The sequence below is a fragment of the Penicillium maclennaniae genome, assembly GCF_028827695.1.
Source record: "Penicillium maclennaniae strain IBT 15551 chromosome Unknown utg000006l:1.0-2513246.0:1.0-2515036.0, whole genome shotgun sequence".
Taxonomy (NCBI): domain Eukaryota; kingdom Fungi; phylum Ascomycota; class Eurotiomycetes; order Eurotiales; family Aspergillaceae; genus Penicillium; species Penicillium maclennaniae.
Window position 1 is genome coordinate 493,954 of NW_026623218.1, and position 19,460 is coordinate 513,413.

The window sequence follows — 19,460 nt, forward strand, 5'->3', positions numbered from 1 at the left end:
GCCTCGCCCATTTGCTTTTTGCTCAGCTTGGTGAGGACTTCACAAGTAGCCCAGAGGCTTATAATGAACGGCCTCGAGCCGAAGAGCCGGCCCTCTCGAGACGACAATTGAGCCCACATCTGGATCAGCGCGAGCATATCATATTACTGAGAAGATCCTTCTGACAATATTGGCAGCATCAAAGATGGCAGTCAAGACCATCATCGTCACCGGTGCCTCTCGAGGTAAGTAGCCCCCAGGCCTTCATCGGAAACAAAGCTCACAGTCATCACAGGAATTGGCCTCGCGATCGCCAGGTATCTACTTTCAGCACCGCAATCCCACAATGTCGTAGTGGTAGCTCGCAGCGTCGAGCCCCTTCAGAAGCTCAAGGAGCAGTACAGCAAGCAAGTCGAGGTGGTGAACGGCGACCTGGCAGACTTCTCTCTCGCCCAGAAGGTAGTCGATACCGCTATCAAGGCCTTCGGACAACTCGACGGCATGGTTCTGAACCACGGTATCCTCGGCCAAGTCGGCACTATTGCCACAGCCGACCTAAAAGAGTGGCAGCAAGGATTTGATGTCAACTTTATCAGCTTGGTAGCGTTCGTACGTCGCCCATTTCTACATTCGGATTTTTTCCCCCCCCGAAAGAAACGATGCTAACATGAATCTACAGACCAAGGCAGCTCTGCCGGCTCTCCGCCAGTCCAAGGGGAAAATCATCTTCACCTCCTCCGGCGCCGCCGTGACTGGCTACCGCTCATGGGGCCTCTACGGAGCCACCAAGGCAGCGATGAACAGCTTGGCTTCGTGCTTGGGCAACGAGGAGCCCGAAGTTACCTCTATTTCCATCCGGCCCGGCATGGTCGACACGGACATGCAGCGTGAGCTTCGTGACGTCCATAGCGCAAACATGGACCCGGAAACACACTCCAAATTTACCAATGTGCACAAGGACGGCAAGCTCCTGCAGCCTGAGCAGCCGGGGCATGTCATGGCAAAGCTGGTGCTCAACGCACCGAAGGAGCTAAGCGGCAAGTTCTTATCGTACGTTTCTCCAAGACTGTTCCCTACCACACTAATGCTAACAAAATTTAGGTGGAACGATAAGGAGCTTGAGGTTTTCCAGTAGATTTAATATTTTCATTGATTATATATACGAATGGAGACTGTACAGCAATCAGTATGAATGCCACAAAATGTTATGAGTGTGAATTTTCAATTGACGGTTGTAGTCAGCCGAAAGATGAAAAGCATTACATATTATAAGCATCAGGTGCAGAACACCTTCATGTTTAGCATGGAATGTAGGGTGTTCATCATACAAAGAGGGTATTATGATTGTGAACGAGGGCTCCGTACCTAACGAGATTTTTTTGTTGAGTGTGTCGGCTTTTCCCGAATTTGTTATCAGACTGTTCTAGATTCTTTCAGGAAGTTAGCAAATGCTTTCAACTTCGAGATCATGTGCAATGCAAGCAGTGAAAATAGGTTCAGTTGGTCCGTTTGGCTAGGACAGGTATGGTCACCATGGTTTTGTATGATAGGGGCGACAACAAGGTTCATCATGTAGAAAGCGAGGAAAAAAGCAATGGTGATTTGAGCTTACCGTTAGTGACAATCCTCGGTTTGAATCAAAATCAAATCCATCCGAGGAAAGTGGGAGTCGAAGACTCTGCAAGGTGATGAAGGAAGAGGAAGTAGCGGGAAAAATCTCGCGATTAAAAGTAACGGAGGGCGGTGGGTTTTGCGTTTTTCTGCCGGCAGGGAAATTTACCCGCAGTCCGCAACGGAGGCCTGCACTGCCTTGATGAGACCCACGTGAATCTCTGAAAGACTTCCTGGCTTTTCTCGCTTATCCTTACTGCTTGAGCTGCTGTTCTTGATCGCCGTTATTGTCTCGATTCTAGTCATGTCAGACAGAGAGTTCAGTTGTCAGTTTTCCCCTCAAACCTGGCACGCGCATTTGCTGACATGTCTCCATTGAACCAGCGAACGATGATCTGTCGCTTCCTAAAGGTAACTCCAGATTATTTGCATTTATCTACTCCAATCATTCGGGATGCATCACTCCGGTGATCTCGTTAAAGACATGGACGCTTCATGGATCCCCGCAGGTGGATCATGCGCGGTTTAGGGCACTTACTGACCATGCCTGAATAGCGACGGTTCAAAAGATAATCACCGAGATACCCCTCCTTCGTCAGGACAAACATTCTCCAAAGATGCGCGCGACCTCCTCATGGAGTGCTGTGTGGAGTTCATCACCTTGATTTCCTCCGAAGCCAACGATATCAGTGAGAAAGAAGCTAAGAAGACCATTGCCTGCGAGCACGTTGAGAAGGCACTACGCGACCTTGGCTTCGCAGATTATATCCCCGACGTTCTGGCCGTTGCCGAAGACCACAGAGAGCAGCTGAAGGTGTGTTTCATCGCGTCCTGGTGTGGAGAGAGGCCAGCTGACTTAGGTTTGAACTAGTCGCGGGAGAAGAAGCAGAGCAAGATGGAGCAAAGTGGGCTCTCGGAAGAGGAGCTTCTTCGGCAACAGCAGGAGCTCTTCAGGTCTGCTACTGAGAAGTACAACCAGGGCCCTGAATAGCGACCCAATGAAATCTCATGCTGGTCATAGAGGAAAAGGACGTTGGGCGTTTTGCGTGTTTCTCGGGGGTGCTGGATTGGAGTTTTCAAGGTCTTTCTTCAGTTATGAACTCTGCGATTGATGGCGATATATCTAATGAATGATAATGACGTGCCTGACATCCTTTACATCGATTGAAGTAATTCTTAGCTCGCGACAGAGTTTTTCAACCTGCGGGCATTCCTTCAATATCCGGTTATGATCTCAAGTTCATCATTTTGACAAGATTTACATACAAAATGGTGATAAGCCTATATGCCGCAGCTGACTTGATCGGCTTCCAATGGAAGGCAGCTTCTAGCATTGGTTTTTATCAGATGCTAAGTGGTAGTCTCACATGTAGCCGCCTTCAGAAGTGTATGTGCGAGAAGTGAGTCCCGTACTGATTATCCTATGTCGAAAACAGACGATGCAGATTACCCGATGTTCACCTGATTTTCTTGAGATGTTTCCTTGCAGCCTCATTTGCTCCACATCGACTTCCATTCCAGTCCCGTGACCACCGCCAAGAATTCACAGACACTAAACCAAAATGAGAAGGCGCCCGATCACTCGAGATCGCAAAGCCGCTGCGGCTCGCGAAGCTCTCATTTATTTCGAACGCGAATTGACCAAAATGCCGCCGTTCAAGGATGAGCACGTCCTGGTATGTCGGGGCTTAACATGGACCTCTACCGGAAATTTCTGCTAACCATTCTAGTTAATTGCGCCGGGCTCGCAAATGACCCTGGCGCAGCTGGGCCTCCCCGAAACGTTCACGCCCGCGCGATTCCGCTTCCCCACGCGCATGTTCCCCGCTCAGAAGGAGGGAGAATACGAACCTTACCGGATCCGTGAACGCAGAAATGAAGTCAAGGTCAGCAATGGCAATGGCGCGTCCAAGGCCGCTCCAAAAGAGGATGTCGAGATGAAGGATGCGGAGTCTGCTGGTCAGGATGTCGCGCCCAAGCCTGAAAGCGAGGGTGCCGATGGAGCTGAAAAGACCGAGGAGAAGACTCAAGTTGTCGAGGAAATTCTGTACGAAGAGGATGTGACCACTGAAGAAGGGGCTGTCTATCCAATTCAGGATGGGCGCATCGTCGACTGGCCCTGCTTCTATGCTCTGTTGACTCACATTTATAATGCTCTGAGCCCGCCTTTCCACACCCCTATTCTCATGATTGCCCAGCCAGTCTGGTCTGCGCGCGATCGCGAGGCTATTACTCAATTCGTCTTCGAGAAGTTCAAGGTGCCCGGCTTCAGCCTTCTGGACTCTGCACTTGCTGCGTGCTACGGCTATGGGGTACAGACGGCCACAGTCGTGGATGTCGGTAAGGGCAAGGTCGATGTGACTGCGGTCACTGATTTCGCAGTTAACGAGCACGGTCGGGGAATCGCACTGCAAGGGTGCGGCGGCGATGCCATGACCGATCGCCTTCTTGAAATGCTAGGTCCTAGGGGATTCACAAGGGAAATGTGCGAGCAATTAAAGCGCAGTAACATCACGGAGATTTTGCCACCGGGCACTCCACTGCCTGGTGCAGCTGCTACTGCTCGCCAGGGGGCCAACCCGGCAAGTGCTGCCTCTACTGGAGTGGACGGGAACGACTCTGCCCCGCGGGGACCTGGCGAGGGTACTCAGACTGGTACTGAGACCAACGGAGAGGAGGACGAGGGTGTCCTTGACGTGGCAGCGATTGTTAGCGGCAATACTACCGAGTACCTTGCCAATATGGAGAAGGACAAGTCAGCCAAGAAGGGCGGTGCTGCTGACCCCAGGTCTAAGCTCCCAAATAACAAAAAGGAGAAGGCCGCTTTCCAATTCGAGGAATTCGTGCCCATGGAGGAGGAGAGCGCAGTCGGCGGCGCCAAGCGCTACATGCGTCATAACAGGGAGATCGAGGTTGGCGTTGAGCGTTTCCTTTTGACATCTCCCAGCCAGCAGATCGGGGACCGTCTATCCAGTGGCATTCTGGAGGACATTGCAACACAGATTCACCACACCATCCTCGCTGTGCCAGATGCCACGAAGCGTAGTGAGCTTTGGGACTCCCTGATCATTGTCGGATGTGGCAGCAAAGTTCGAGGTAGGACCATGCCCATATATACGTAAAGCGTATAGCTAACTCTTCCATAGGCTTCACTCAGGCTCTCCTTGGCGTTATTACGCAAAAGTTCATCCTCTCCCCATCTGCCACCATCTTCACATCTGAAATACCGTCCACCTTCACCACTCCTCTCCCCACTGGCGGTACCAACACGCCCGCTCCTATGGGCCAGCCTGGGCCAATGTATCACCCTGCCGCTCACGGTGTGAACCCTCTCCTCGTGGCTGCTACCCACAATAACCCCGGCATGGTTGCACCAGGCACCCCAGGAATGGATCCCAATGGCACAACTCACTACCGCTCTAGTGGTCATTCTCAGACCCCGACATCCGCCAAGACCCTCCGGCTGCCCGAGTACTTCCCCGATTTCAAAGACCAGGGCAACAGTAACGCCCCTGGAGCCAGCGCGGGCCCATCTGGTGCCTCTCAGGGTGGTCACGGCACCGAGGAAGCCTGTTTCCTCGGCGCTCAGATGGCTGCCAAGGTGTTCTTTGTGCTCGACCAAGGCCTGACCAAGGGCTACATGAGCCGTGTCGAGTATAACGATAACGGACCGTCGGCCATCCACGAGTACATTCTGTGAGAATGGGACGACTGTTCTACGATTCAGCGCAAGGGTTTCTGCTTTGAAAAGATTTCATTTGGGCGATGGGGTTGATTTGTTTCTAATGCCTTTTTTGTATGCCATGATGCCTAGAAAAGGGACTCTGGTACAGGTGAGGAGTTTGGCTTGTATTCTTGCCCTGGCCTTTCAAATAAAACTGAGTCTCAGTTCTATTCTATTCATATCCAGCGTAATCTTCGTCGTGTAACTAATGTATACTAATACTCGTGATGACATGGACGACATATTTCTAGGCACCTTGGTCACGTGAATAGTGGGTCCTTATCGTCCCCGTCGCCGCATCTTTCGCCGCGGGTTCAACTCACCTTCACTTCACCATCCTCACGTCTCTCCACACCATTTCCGATCTCATTTCCTACCACACAATATGCCCCGCGCCGAAGCAGGCTCTACCAAAGCCATCGGTAATAAGATCAAGGCTAAAGGCCTTGGTCGATTGCGATGGTACTGCCAAGCATGTGAGCGGCAAATGCGAGACGAGAACGGTACGTACCGTCCAGCCGTGCAAGCTTTCACATTCTCTGACACCGCGCAGGATTCAAATGCCATGTTGCTAGCGAAAGCCACGTCCGCCAGATGCTCATCATTGGCGAGGACGCCCGCAAACACATCCAGGATTTCAGCAAGGAGTTCCAAAAGAATTTCGTCGAACTGTTGAGGACCACGCATGGTGAGAAGAAGGTTCATATCAATCACTTCTATCAGCAGGTGATTGCGGATAAAGAACATGTAAGCTGCCTCCTTCTCCGGTGCACGGCGCAAATTAACAGTTTGACAGATTCACATGAACGCGACGCAATGGAAGAACTTGTCGCAATTCGCCGCGCATCTTGGAAGGGAGGGCATTTGTCGAGTCGAGGAGACGGAGAAGGGATTATTTGTCTCATGGATCGATAATAGTCCGGAAACGATGCGCAAGCGCGAAGCCATCATGAAAAAAGAACGACAAGATAAGGGTGACGAGGAGCGCGAACAGCGCGCGATCAAAGAGCAGATCCAGCGTGCACAGGCCATGGCCAAGGTACAAGAAGAGGATAATCCCGAAGATAAGATGCTGCAGCGCGAAGACGGCGAGAAGGTCACATTGAACTTTGGGTTTGCTGCGAAACCGAAGCCAGAGACAAAGGTCGCTTCACCGGTTGCCGAGACCGAAACAAAGGAGACACCCGAAGATTCAGATGCGCCAACACCAGCTGAATCTGGCCCAGCCGCACCTAAGATCTCAATGTCTTTCGGCGCCCAGAAACCGAAGAACGTATTCGCCTCGGCGGCGAAGAAGAATCCTCTTGCTGGGAGGAAGGGTCCTGTTATGGCTCCTCAGAGGAAGATGACGGAGCAGGAGAGGATCATGAAGGCTGAGATGGAGGCTAATGAACGGAAGCGGTCGAGACCGGATTCTGGGTTTAATAATAAGCGGCCGAAGATATCGTTGAGGTAAACCGCATTTTTATGTACATGGCAGCATGCTCCTCTTTTGTCTTTGATATACCCCCATGCCACTAGGCTGTTACAAAATGGAAGTTCAAGATTTATGATGTACATGCTCTTCACGATGTCCAACAGACTGCTAGTTTACTGACGTTCTTAGGCACTTCAGTTACTCCTTTGGCCAGCTGAATTAGGTAAAGTGGCTCGCAGTTTCCATATCCTTGTTGGTCCTCTCTGGTGGTATTGGTTTTTCCAGGTTCATTTCACCCTTGTTTTGGTCGTATTGCTCATGCTACCTTGATACTGAGCTTTGGAATTGTGATCATCAAAGACGATGCTATCGTACAGATGTTACCAATCGAATTCTGCATCCGGTGCCCCACATCTCAAATATGTACGTGGCGAGGACAAGTTGACGGGCAAAATTCCAAGGGCATGTTGGCACTATATATTCACGGCAACCGAGGTCACCAACTAAACCACATCAGCCCAATTTTGAAGCAAAACATGCTTCTCAGGATACATAGAAATGAAGTACCCCCTAGGACTGTTCCTAAATACCATTGAACGCAGAAGCTCTTGAGTTCGACATACGTCAACGAACCTACGACGACCATCTCAAGTTATCGCCCAGATCTGTGTACGGCCCAACTGCAGGACCGAACCCACAAGGTCATATCTTGCAATATGCATTCATAATGTCAAAGCTGTTGGATCAATACATGAACAGCCCGGGTGGTCTAGTGGTATGATTCGCGCTTAGGGTTCGACCTAAGCACTCCTGCGCGAGGTCCCGCGTTCGATCCGCGGCTCGGGCCTGTTAATTTTTTGCTTCCGAAATGTATTGAACATGCATACCCGAAGCAGCCTTTTTGTTGATCCTTTTCATCCTCAATTTCTACCATCTCGTGTTCTTGTTTTCAAAGGATGGATGGTGCGATTGAAGGGTGTAGGTGTAAATTGCCTGAAGCTTGAGATAAGCGCGCCCTTAGAATGAGGTGTAATTCAAAATTGCAGTACCTGAAAGATCCATACATTCATTCCATTCCCGAACCCCGTTTCTAACCACACCAGGGTTGCCGATTGGTGTCCGCCACTAAAGAAAAGACATTCGGGATTCGGACACATGCCCGAATTCCACTCCCGGTCGTAGTTGACCCTGAATATATACCATCCTAGGAATCCACGCATTAGTATGCTTCTAGGTGTCACTTCAAGCCACACGACTCTGTCACCTTTGGCTATGGGTATTGCATCGACTGCTATATATTTCATTCTCCATCCGTATCAGCTAGGAGTGCTGGTTCAATGGTAAGTCTTTATCCGTATCTGTTTCTTGACATCTGTTCATGGTTATCCCAGGAAACTACGCAATGGTCCCATGCACAAGAGAGGTGAAACACAAGAATCGGCAACGGCCAAGATCTGCTTCAACTTCTTGGATCAGACAGGTCGTAGCTTCAGTCCCGTCATTCAAGAGCTTCACCCCGAGCTGCTCTTGCCTGTATGCGTATTCTACTTGATACTCCGTGGCCTCGATACGATCGAAGATGACACCTCTATTCCCCTCGATGTGAAGGAGCCGCTCCTTCGGGACTTCAAGGACCACCTAGATCACGATGGCTGGACTTTCACCGGCAATCGGCCGGAAGAGAAGGATCGTGAACTATTGGTGCAATTCGACAATGTCATTGTGGAATACAGGAAATTGAAGCAGCCCTACCAAGCGATCATAAAGAGTACAACCGATAAAATGGGGAATGGTATGGCCGATTTTGCGAGAAAAGCGGCTTTCGGAGACATCAGCGTGAGCACAGTGGAGGAGTACGACCTCTATTGCTGGCACGTTGCCGGAATAGTTGGTGAGGGCCTTACTTACCTCTTTTTCGAGGCTGGGCTGGCCGATACAACTTTGATCAATCATTCGCTGTATAGATCAATGGGTCTCTTCTTGCAAAAGAATAACATTATTCGCGACATTCGCGAAGACTTTGACGATGGTCGCCAGTTCTGGCCCAGAGAGATTTGGTCCAAGCACGTCGATAACTTTGAAGACCTTTTTGACCCTAGATGTATCGAGGATGCCCTGAACTGCGGCTCTGAGATGGTTTTGAATGCACTGGGACATGCGTGTGACTGTTTGTCGTATATTGCGGGCTTGCGCGAGCAGAGTGTGTTCAATTTTTGCGCCATCCCCCAAGCCATGGCTTTGGCTACACTGGAGTTGTGCTTCCGCAACCCCACAATGTTTGAGCAAAACGTCAAGATCACGAAAGGAGCTGCGTTGAACTTGATGACTGAATCTAGTCAGGATTCTGAGGGTGTTGTGGTGGTCTTTTGGCGTTATGCTCGTCGGATTCAACAAAAAAATGACCCCAAGGATCCGAATTTCTTGAAGATTAGTATTGTATGCAAAGAGGTTGGTGCTTCATAATTGATGATGTGTTGTCAATGATTGCTAACTTGTTTAGATCGAGAAATTTGCCGAGACCTTGGCGCCAAAGAGTGTTGAACGTACTAGAAGGAAGGAGCAAAAGATTGGATCTTCTACCGGACGAGTGGTTCTTACATTGACCATCGCCTCAGTCTTTGTAATGGGGCTTTCCTGGTTTTTAGCTCAATAGAAAATTTGATCGAGCTCCTATCAGGCAAAGGTCCGGAGGATAGAAGTGGACTTTAAATGTCGTCGCAAGAGAGGTATATCCCATCATGAACAATAATTGCGGCACAAACCTTGCGAACTCATACGCACTACTCTAACAAGGTTCCAGACCACTATTTCTGTTATGATTCTATTCCCTAGCTGGGTGCATGAGTGGTACCTGCTCATTCCCACACTGATGCCGCAGAAGTATGGATTCGACTCACTGCAAAAAAAATTGTGTCACACCCCATTGGCGATCGGCTCAGTTCCCATTCGATGGACTCCTGGAAAGCTGGTGGACTAAAACTTAAGACGCTTTGCATCGAAAGTGGGTATTCACGTTCAACGTAACTAGAGAGTAAGAAGGATCTACAGTAGATACTGCTAGAGAAAGGTTACAGATCGTGCTTTCCGCTCTCTAATCATGCTGCCCGTCATTACCTGGCTATATCTTAATTGTGGCTTATGATGTACATATTGCCGCGCCATTAATGTTCTTTTTCTGTTTGGATAGTCTCATCATTGGGGCGACACATCTTCTCAGTGGATTGAGTTATGGGTATAGAGGCTTAAGAGCGGGGGATGACAAGGGTGGAACTGAGCTTACTACAATGTAATCTCCTTGCTGCTGAGATTGGTGGTGATAATCCACATGTTCCAGTCACTGGGTTTGGCTAATTGGGCGCGATATATACTGGTTCGTAGCTGTTTGGGTCGCCGGCCATGTAGCTTATATGCTTCTGTGGACATAGATTGAGAAAAGTGCGAGAGAGCAAGGTATTAACAGTACAGAGTTATCCATGTCACATCCAAGTAAAAGCAGTCAAGCCAGAGCAACCTTGACTTCATTGACCCTCTGCCGCGGGCACGGGTAGCCCGTTGTGCCAGAGCACATTCCGCTTCTGCTTCCGCATCTCCTCAACAGCCCTTTCCTTTCGCAATTCGCGAGCTTGCTGATCTGTCAGGAGCACGAAGTCATAGGTAAGCAAGGGAGTATCCATCTTGACGTCATACTTAGATGCCATTGCCGGATCTGTCACCTTGGACAAGTCGACGATCAGTGATTCCTTAACTCCAAATACTGGGTCTGAACTCTCGTATGGATCACCGCGTGGATATAGAGCCCTTGCAGGATGTTAGGTCATCACTTTGTTCACAGCGACAATCACTCACGTTATCAATAGGTCATATCCAGGCTTATCCAGCATGAAATGTACATGGCCAGGACGGTTTGGATGGCGCCCAAGTGCCTGAAGCATCTTTCCTACCGGTCCATCCATGGGTATAGGGTAAGGAACTGGGACAATAGCTTTGAAAAAGAAATTGCCCTCTTTGTCGGACCGCAACACCCCTCTTCCATCGGGTCCCGTCCTATTCGGATCCTGCACATCGTAGAAGCCCTTTGAGTCCCCTTCCCAGACATCAACCTTGACGTCTGAGATATTGTTCCCATCTGTATCTTTGACTTTACAAACAACGAGCAATTGCGTCGCGTCTGGATCGTTATGTAGAACGGCTCCGTTGTCTTTCTCCTTTGCGTCGTGCGTGTGAAAAGGCCCCAGAACGGTCCCCTCAGTCGCAGGTTCATGTCGTGGATGGTTAATCGAATCAACGAGCAAACTCACTCCCAGTGTATCGGAAAGAAGAATCATCTCGTGCCGTAGATCGTTGCTGATCTGGCCAATTTCAGTCAAGAATTGAATCCCCGCTTGCCATTCTGCAGTCGAAAGTCTCGTCTCGTGACAAAATTCGTGAAGGTGGTTGACGATACATTCAAGGAGATAGCGGAGACGTGGATCGTGACATTGTGAGTTGACGATGTGTACGTTTTCGGTGATGTTTTCCGTCGTGAGATCTTTCATTGGTGGGATGTCTGTCGTTGGGGGCTTCCAGCGACTCATCTTGAGAGTAATTGAATGAACTGGACATAGAATGAAGAGAGTGTGGAAGCGAATCAATATTATGACTTAACTTTGCGAGGAGTAATGACCCCACAAGATGTTCATCAAGCAGAGATCGCCCCATGTGGGATTCACGGGGCAGTCTTGAACCCCACATTCCGAGTTTGAGGGGCGCATACGAAGAGAAAAGTACTTGATATACATAAACATCATTTGCCTGACTTTATCTGAGCCCAGCGATCACCTGAAATGGCTGTAGGGGAAAGTCACAAAACAAATACACTAGGACTCACGGCGTTGAATGGACCTCTAAACCAGATGACGAGGACCAACATGCTTCGGTGGGACCACGATTGCCAATGTGAGCTTCGGAGTAGGACAGTTTTCTCCAGGCTGGATTTAATTCATACCATGCGATTTGAGCGACCCAATAATCTATTCAAGCCACTGTGGAATATAAGTAGAACTTAACCACATGATAATGAAAGATACTGTATTCGCCAGTCCAATCGCAAGACGATATATTACTCACTTGTTGCGTATTGTGCCGACTAGGTGTAGGGCTTCTCATGGCTTTGATACTGGCAAAGATGAACGAACATTCTGCGAAGTCTATGCGCCTCATAGGTGGGGTCAACCTCCCGGGGGTAGCACTTACAAATATGCTATGTGGGGATGCTGCACAAAACAAAGACAAAAAGAAACTCTCCCTCGGGGAATCGAACCCCGGTCTCCCGCGCTTATCAGTTTTAATGACAAGCGGAAATCATGACCACTAGACCAAGGAAGATGAGATGACTGAGTTACTGCTCGGCCACTTGGGTGGTTGATAGGGGTGTTTGACAACTTGGCTTCATGAAGCCATCAGAAAATCTTCCGCGACAAATGATTGAAGATGGAAAGGTATGAGGGTCACGTCGATGGAAAATTCGGTCTAATACGAAGATGCTTTCAAAGAAACACATGATCATATTCAAAGTGATATCTAAAGTCTAGAGAGTCGAATATACCAACTCCTCAAGGTTAGCGTACGTAGTAGGGGCGCAGACAAATACCATCTCTGCTTTGCGCACCATTCAGGCAACTCAGCCTCTCCTAGCCTCCCTTTTCTTCATCGGTGAGCCTGTACACGTATTCTGACTAATCGTCATGTACGGCCTCAGACCCTCAAATCTAGGTTGCAACGACTGACACCTCCGAATACTGAGAAACAACCTCCTGAAGCGGACTCGACGATGTCCGACGAAGCCCAAAATCTAAAAAGGCAACGACAGTTCGGTGAATAATTTCAAAAGCTTCGGATCCATCCAAGATTCCAATCATAGATTGAATAGCAGGTACCTCCTCCACAGGTAGCCCCAGGAGCTTCACTAGAAGCGGCAAGTCTGAGAATGTGTAATGCTGAGACTGCGACAGTTCCAGCTCTAATTTCCAGCCCCGCAGATTTGACCAGAACTCCGCCCATGATGGGTCCGTCGCCTGGGTTTTGTTTTCGTGCCCGAACAGGAAAAATGGTCCCTGGAGCCCTTTTTGAAGGACTGGTCCGAACATTGACCCGTCCAGGTTCGCTCCAGCAACAATTCGACGGTCCAAATGCATGGCGGTGGCGGTGGCCGCACCCCCGAGCGAGTGACCGTACATCGCGGCTCGCCGAGTATCCAAGCCTCGAGCTCGCCGTCCAGGGAGCAGGGCTGCTACTCCCGCGTTTGTACCTAGCTGTTCCAGCACAAACATAATATCCTGCGCTCGGGTGTCGACATCCAGCGGAACCTGCGCGTCACTAATGTTCGCAGCAGTCAAGATGCTTCCATCCGGGAACTCCAGAAATTCAGTATCATATGGATGATCCACAGACACCACAACATATCCAGCGCTGGCCACAGCTTGTGCAATGGCACTGTAGAATAGTCGCGTCGTGCCAAGGGCAGGTGAAAAGATCACCAGTGGATACGGGATGTGATGGTCCTTTGGTGGTTCTGGGCACATCTGGAGTTGAATGGACTGAATTGATCCATTAGATAGTCCATACGTGCCGTATAGGTCGGAATAGAATTGGGCAGTCGCTGCAGGCAAGTAATCTATCTTCTCGAGATCGACTCTGCAGTCCGTGGGGGCAAATATTGAAGTCATAACAGCACGTTTTCCTTGCTTAATGTCAAACGGATCGACTCTGGTATTGTCAATCATTTTTGCTGTGTTGTAAAACACGTCGTATGGACCGGGCGGGCTAGGAACCACCACTGCAGTGACGGACACAGCCACAATGGGCAACAGACAGACAACTTGAATTATCATCATTCAATGAATGATGGAGTTCAGATTCACGGTAGACTTCAAATGAAACAACTTATAGAGGTAGATGTGAGATTCCGTTAATAGGCTGAGGACTGAGTCTTATACATGTTGGTGGAGCGATCGAGCATCTACAAGCAGAGCCTCCATGAGGCTTATCAAGCACCTCAAGAGAACTGATCTACTCAAAAAGGAAATCATCGCGCGTCGACTAAAGAAGGTGTCCTTCACGATCAACCAGGTGGATCATGTCTCGCCCGAATACTTCCCAATCAAGTTTAGCGCCGCCTATATTGCAGCCTGCCAGCCCAGGTCTCGCCCGAGCATATCCATATACACTGAATTGTACTCATACGTTCGCTTTCTGTATATCCTGGAAAAACGCTCATTATGCCCACATCAGCAAAATCGCAGAAGAGAACGGTCGGGCCTTTGGACAGACGAAGGCGGGTGACGCGCTGCCTCGGCTGCGCGAAACGACGCATCAAGGTATGGCCAAACTCCGTTCTTTCGCGATCGGTGCAGCTGAATTATCTTAGTGCGAAAAGGGGTTTCCCATGTACTCAATGTACTCGACAGAACACGATGTGTGTTCCTCAGCAGCGATCGGGACGTGGTATGGCCCTTTTCGTCAACCAAACCCAACAGAGTGAAACAGGCGGATGCCACCAAATTTCACATCGGGCCAATGTAAATGGGTATATGTTGGGAGATGACCAACTCGCTTTCATAGGAAGAGACAAGTGTACCCGTTTCCTTGATCATTTTGTCTCTTTCATGCAGCAGAACTTGTTCACGACGAGCTTCTCATCAATAGTTGCGGAACTCCTGCCTCTCATCTTGGCATCTCCGATTCTGTACCATGCAGTGTTAGCGGTCGGTGGCTTGGATGCGAGCCGACATAGTGGAGGACGTACATTGAAGGGAGAGAAGCCCCCCCTGTGTGGACGCTATGACATCTTACCATACGTCAATGAGTCTTTTGCGTTCTCGCCTTGGGGATAGAAATGTGGTGCAAAGAGAGGACGTGCTTTGGGCTACATTTTTCTTGGGACTTTACGAGGTATAGTATCTATACGACGCACCTCTCACCAACATTGCGTTCGACTTTGGCTAATCAACATCCACTTAGTTGCTTTCAGACGATTCCGGTGAAGGTTGGGTCAAGCACATGCTTCATGGGACATCAATGATGCTTCAGCTCACCGGACCAAGCAGTTGCATATCATCTCCTCGAAAAATATTCTACGATCTGTTTCGTGTCCTTGAAGCCAGCCGAGCATTGCTGTATAATGAAGAAACAATCCTCTCTCAGGAATGCTGGCTCCGATTTCAGAAAACTTTGTCGAGTGAAAAATCTCAATGGGACCCAATGGAAGAGATCATAACTCTCATGATTCACACGTCATGCTTCAGCCTCAGGTGAGTTAGCTCTGACGAATGAGCGACTCGTTCTTCTCTAATATGAGGGACAGAGCCAACGACCTAGTTGAGAAGATTCCTGAACCAGAACGCTTTACCAATCCATCGGTCGCTCTGCTCGCAGCTGAGGGACTCGTGGTTCAAGATCAAATTTACAACTGGCACTCAAAGACTTTACTTCAGCTGTTAAAGGATGATCCCGATGATTATTTGAACTTAGCGTTGCTGTACTATCACGCGCTTCTCATCTTCCTCTCCGGCAACTTCGATTATTTCTCCTACTGGGACCATATCCCAGCCCCGGTCTGATCCCCAACCGAGATTATCGACCACTTGGAAGCGATCCTAGACCGTTCAGATGATTTGTTACTTCATTCCAAAATTCCGGGCGTGATGCTATTTTTCCCAGTGACCGTTGCAGGATCTCGAGTCCGATTCGACAATCAAAAGTCCAGAGTTCTGGATCTGCTTGATCGGGTATTCTGTAAAGGATTCGTGGTTGCGAACCGGGTACGAGATGGTTTGCTTGTACGATGGGCTGAGAGGGATCGAAGAGAAAGAGAATTCTGTTCTATGGGATAATCAATAGTTGGCGCGCCTTGCACCCTTTTCCGAAGCTGATTGAAATCGGTAGATGAAGCCATCCTGATTTCATGACAAACTCCCTTAGAGCTTGCCTCAGAGCAGTAATCCTCTCAACAACTACGGATTCTCCAACAAAATGACAAGAAGCAAAAACATACAACAGCAGGGATTCGCTGGTGGTCACCCACCCAACTACTAACCTGCCGGCGTGTGGCTTAAGTACGGCTGAGCGGACGGGAAGCCCTGTTCTCCACACCCTATGGTCGTATGTGCCAGAAAGTCGTTGGAAAAGGACTTAGTGCTTGAATGTAGACAGCCACAGGGTATGGCAAGGTTGAGTGCGCAATAAATCCAAATGGAAGCATCATACCGCCAAGTCACTGTCCATGGCGCCATTAATTGTTTTAAAATCTCGAGAGGTCATGATATGACTGGTAACTCGTCGAAAAGGCTTTGGGATATAGAAGAAAACTCATTGATGTAGTGACCACCGCTCGCGGTTTGTGTCTCTGCTCATACCGCGACCTTCTTCAAGATCTCCTTGTCCTGGGTCTTATCCTCGAGCTTATTCACGATCTCTTGCGCAAAATTCTGATCATTGGCCTACTTCTCGACCTGTCATGTCATCCCTTTGTGGCCATCGTCTCTCGGGCTCTCTCCTCACTCCAGAATATCTGATCTGGTCCTATCTCTCGTGGGTCACTACCCATCCTAGTTCCCAGACACCGGCATCTCTCCCGTTCAGAGCCTACCGCTCTTGGAGACAATTCTCCCAACTGGTGCAGCGGCTGAAGATAAGTTGGCCATTCTAGTTCGGTGGGACAACGGCAACACTGGCGTTTACGAACATGCTATCATTATGGGCACAATCCTAGACGAATTTGGCATTGAGTGTATGAAGTAAATAATTAAAGCCACAAGCAATGATCTTGATGAGAGATAATTTGCAGGGTACGAAAGGTAGCTTTTGAAGGTTATTGAACGAGCCAAAACTTCGTGTTCGTGTTATGTACGCCGAGTATGGAACCATGTTCACATGTATTCCTCATTTGCCTTTAGTGGAAAGTGTGTTCCATGGCCACTCAATACATTCTCTCAGTAGAATACCTTCTCTCGGAGAAGGGTAATCTAGAGCATGTCGATAATGTTGCTGTACCTTGTCATCATTTGCTGGCGATGAGAAAGTGAAATTTTTTATCTCATACGAGTCCTATTCCGCAGTCCACCAATGAATAAATTATAGTATTCAATTCGCTCTTACCCACATAGCTTATCTGCCAGAATGAATGATATCACTCAATAGCGTATTTTGTTTTCCGCTGAATGGCAAGTTGTAAGATATGAGCAATGCTTTAGTCGTTACCTGGCGAGTGCCCCTAGTCAGCTGCATTGCTTTTCACCCTTGATAGACAGCAGGAGTAATTGTTATCCCGCAGTGGCATAGATTGGCTCTCGTGTCGTCTGCGCGACACACTCGGTACTGACAGCCCTGCCCACGCTTGTTGGGCCTATGAAGATGGAAGATGAATGATGAGAGATATGATGATAATGGATTCTAGAGATGAAGGTATGGATCTAGCTATCATGGAGGCTGAGGCAAGGATGCGGTGAAGAGGGTCAATACGAACAGGGCCAATATATCTCAAGCTAGGCGTGGATATACTTTTGACAGAGGTGGTGATCGCCGCTTCCGATACCTTGTCATCTGTTCTGAAGGTGTCGACATCTTCTTCAATCCCTCCCCTTGAGTCAGCGATTGACTTAGCTGGGTTACTTACAAGTGCTCATACCGTTGTCCAGGAGTGGCGTCCGAAACACTAATGATGCACCGCGGACAGCGCAAATTGGCTGGCTCAGTAATCCAAATCTCTCGTATGACAGATGTCAGATATGTGAAGCGACAACGATCGACTTACTCGAAACAAAAGATGGATCGATTGGACGCATACTGTCTGCCCATGGGCGAGCGACATCTACATGCCGTATTTGCTGAAGGCATTATGGCCGGTCGACCACAGCGCAACTCCTTGCCTGTTATCACACCTGAAATACCCAAAAATTCAACCAATAGTGTGGGGAATGCAGCTTCGATGAACAATGTCCGGTTCTCGCACTACTGGCAGCAGGAACCATGGCACCAGGAAAATAGAATTGAGAACAGCGCGCGCAATAATTCGATCCGAAAGAGCTCCATAGAGTCTCGGCCGACTGATAAAGCTCAAGCGATCGTTTGGGTTGAGTGGACATAACTTCTTCTGACGTGCAGTTGCATTGATGTTCTTCTAGACGGTGTCACTGCAAAGATTCGAACAACTCTTCATCTCCAAAGATTCGAACAACTCTTCATCTCCGATCTGATCAGCCTGTCGTGAAGCATGCAGCTACGTCGACCTTGGGGTGTATTCGATGCTTGCGGTTGACATCCGGGCATAGGCTATGAGCGAGCTAGGAGTTAATATCCTAGTTTTGAAGCTTTTGACGGGTATCACCGTGGATGAGATTGTCGCCAATGTCTTGGATGTCACTCAGGGATGACAGGCGGCCATAACCAGGGGTGTGAGATGTTTCATCAGCTTTGTTTTTCGCACCCCAAAGATTTCTGTGCTCAACATTATCTTTGAAGGCTGCACCGCATCAAAATTGCCCACTGACTTGTCCCATGCATTTCCACTTCAAGATGTCTTGACTAAGGTATCTCTGAGTCATAAGGGGGGGGGGTCGCCCAAATGGATTCAAGGTCAAAGTAGTCCGCATTATTCAGACAAGCGAAACTGACAAATACGAAAAATTTTACAGCTCGTAGCTACCGAAACATTTGAAGATCTACCCAGATGCGACTCGGACATAACAGATGTTCTAAGCTGACTACGATCTAGTCCGGGTCCCCGTCAGCTGGGTGCCCGATCTAGCCTTCTGGGTATGTAATCTACCCCTTGGGTGCAGGCGATGAACTGAAAAGGCGCAGGAGCTCGTTCTCTCCATCAGCTGCAGCCACGCTATGCGGGTAATGTAAATGAATTGGTTGGCCGTTGGGAGAGATAAGCACGGAACCCCCGCTATCGGCAAAGACTATAAAGCCAAGGTGTGGGGCGCAAAATGTTATTATCCCAGACCCGAGTCAATAAGAATGCAAGTGGAGCAAAACACCATCATCCAGAATGAGGGAGATTCAAGGTCTATTAGTTTTCCTCCTAGGCATTCCAGAATCATTTGTGTGTTCAACACTTCTCGTGAGAGAATCTGAGAGAACCATCTCTCGGCAATTCGTATTGTGATAATTCTGAACCGTCCTTCTTATCTAATCTAGTCGTCCTGTGCGCATAACGTATTCCACGGCAAACCCGCCACCACGGCAAACCCGCCACCCCACCCACTTAATTCTATATCTATGAAGCATTTAGATAACCCCAACGCCTTTATATTCAATTTAAACCCTATCTGGACATCTATTAGCCCTATGGCCAGGATTTCCGCATACACTGCATTTATATTGCCGTCTGTTGGTGCTGGCACCGGGCACCGAAGCCGTCTGTGTGGGTGGTGCGGTGGACTGCCCACCACCTTCTAAACCACCTGGTAGACCAATGCCTTGCTCATGGGCTTCATGAACAAATAAGCCCTTATCGCGCTGTATTTGCCTTTTAGATAAGGCCTTTCGTCTCTTCTTTTTATAGTTTTCAGCGCGTAGATCAACCACTTCTTGCTCCAGTAGAAGGATACGCTTCATGACCTTTTCGCAAGCCTTATAAGCCTGGTCAAATACCTCTTTCGTAGGCGTAGGTGGGCTATCAGACCGATACTTAATAAGGCGCTTTGCTGATGCTTTATGCTTCGAAAGCTGTTTGATATTGCTTGG

General features: G+C 48.9%; 9 protein-coding genes across 9 annotated transcripts; 7 read left to right on the forward strand and 2 right to left on the reverse strand.

Moving 5' to 3' along the window:
- Positions 1 to 184: 184 nt before the first annotated feature.
- N7477_006428 (SDR family oxidoreductase) lies at positions 185 to 1,114 on the forward strand (the record flags this gene model as incomplete). The annotated part of the gene is made up of 4 exons (XM_056968091.1): positions 185 to 224; positions 275 to 588; positions 659 to 1,029; positions 1,081 to 1,114. The coding sequence occupies 4 exons, from the start codon at positions 185 to 187 to the stop codon at positions 1,112 to 1,114; spliced, it is 759 nt and encodes a 252-aa protein (XP_056820887.1).
- A 971-nt stretch (positions 1,115 to 2,085) lies between these two features.
- On the forward strand, positions 2,086 to 2,581 carry nctB (negative cofactor 2 transcription regulator complex subunit NCB2; the record flags this gene model as incomplete). The annotated part of the gene is made up of 3 exons (XM_056968092.1): positions 2,086 to 2,099; positions 2,146 to 2,404; positions 2,462 to 2,581. The coding sequence occupies 3 exons, from the start codon at positions 2,086 to 2,088 to the stop codon at positions 2,579 to 2,581; spliced, it is 393 nt and encodes a 130-aa protein (XP_056820888.1).
- A 571-nt stretch (positions 2,582 to 3,152) lies between these two features.
- Positions 3,153 to 5,290, forward strand: N7477_006430 (uncharacterized protein; the record flags this gene model as incomplete). Its single annotated transcript, XM_056968093.1, has 3 exons — positions 3,153 to 3,266; positions 3,321 to 4,686; positions 4,737 to 5,290. The coding sequence occupies 3 exons, from the start codon at positions 3,153 to 3,155 to the stop codon at positions 5,288 to 5,290; spliced, it is 2,034 nt and encodes a 677-aa protein (XP_056820889.1).
- A 409-nt stretch (positions 5,291 to 5,699) lies between these two features.
- On the forward strand, positions 5,700 to 6,770 carry N7477_006431 (putative C2H2 finger domain protein (Kin17); the record flags this gene model as incomplete). The annotated part of the gene is made up of 3 exons (XM_056968094.1): positions 5,700 to 5,817; positions 5,868 to 6,061; positions 6,111 to 6,770. 3 exons carry the CDS (start codon positions 5,700 to 5,702, stop codon positions 6,768 to 6,770), a joined length of 972 nt encoding a protein of 323 aa, XP_056820890.1.
- Positions 6,771 to 7,955: 1,185 nt separating this feature from the next.
- Positions 7,956 to 9,708, forward strand: N7477_006432 (uncharacterized protein; the record flags this gene model as incomplete). The annotated part of the gene is made up of 4 exons (XM_056968095.1): positions 7,956 to 8,071; positions 8,123 to 9,167; positions 9,232 to 9,351; positions 9,532 to 9,708. The coding sequence occupies 4 exons, from the start codon at positions 7,956 to 7,958 to the stop codon at positions 9,706 to 9,708; spliced, it is 1,458 nt and encodes a 485-aa protein (XP_056820891.1).
- A 541-nt stretch (positions 9,709 to 10,249) lies between these two features.
- On the reverse strand, positions 10,250 to 11,305 carry N7477_006433 (intradiol ring-cleavage dioxygenase; the record flags this gene model as incomplete). Its single annotated transcript, XM_056968096.1, has 2 exons — positions 10,250 to 10,529; positions 10,578 to 11,305. The coding sequence occupies 2 exons, from the start codon at positions 11,303 to 11,305 to the stop codon at positions 10,250 to 10,252; spliced, it is 1,008 nt and encodes a 335-aa protein (XP_056820892.1).
- Positions 11,306 to 12,478: 1,173 nt separating this feature from the next.
- Positions 12,479 to 13,600, reverse strand: N7477_006434 (alpha/beta hydrolase family protein; the record flags this gene model as incomplete). The annotated part of the gene is made up of 1 exon (XM_056968097.1): positions 12,479 to 13,600. The coding sequence occupies one exon, from the start codon at positions 13,598 to 13,600 to the stop codon at positions 12,479 to 12,481; it is 1,122 nt and encodes a 373-aa protein (XP_056820893.1).
- Positions 13,601 to 14,789: 1,189 nt separating this feature from the next.
- N7477_006435 (uncharacterized protein) lies at positions 14,790 to 15,601 on the forward strand (the record flags this gene model as incomplete). Its single annotated transcript, XM_056968098.1, is given in 3 exon segments — positions 14,790 to 15,019; positions 15,073 to 15,322; positions 15,341 to 15,601. 3 exon segments carry the CDS (start codon positions 14,790 to 14,792, stop codon positions 15,599 to 15,601), a joined length of 741 nt encoding a protein of 246 aa, XP_056820894.1.
- A 1,826-nt stretch (positions 15,602 to 17,427) lies between these two features.
- On the forward strand, positions 17,428 to 17,853 carry N7477_006436 (uncharacterized protein; the record flags this gene model as incomplete). The annotated part of the gene is made up of 1 exon (XM_056968099.1): positions 17,428 to 17,853. One exon carries the CDS (start codon positions 17,428 to 17,430, stop codon positions 17,851 to 17,853), a length of 426 nt encoding a protein of 141 aa, XP_056820895.1.
- Positions 17,854 to 19,460: the final 1,607 nt, after the last annotated feature.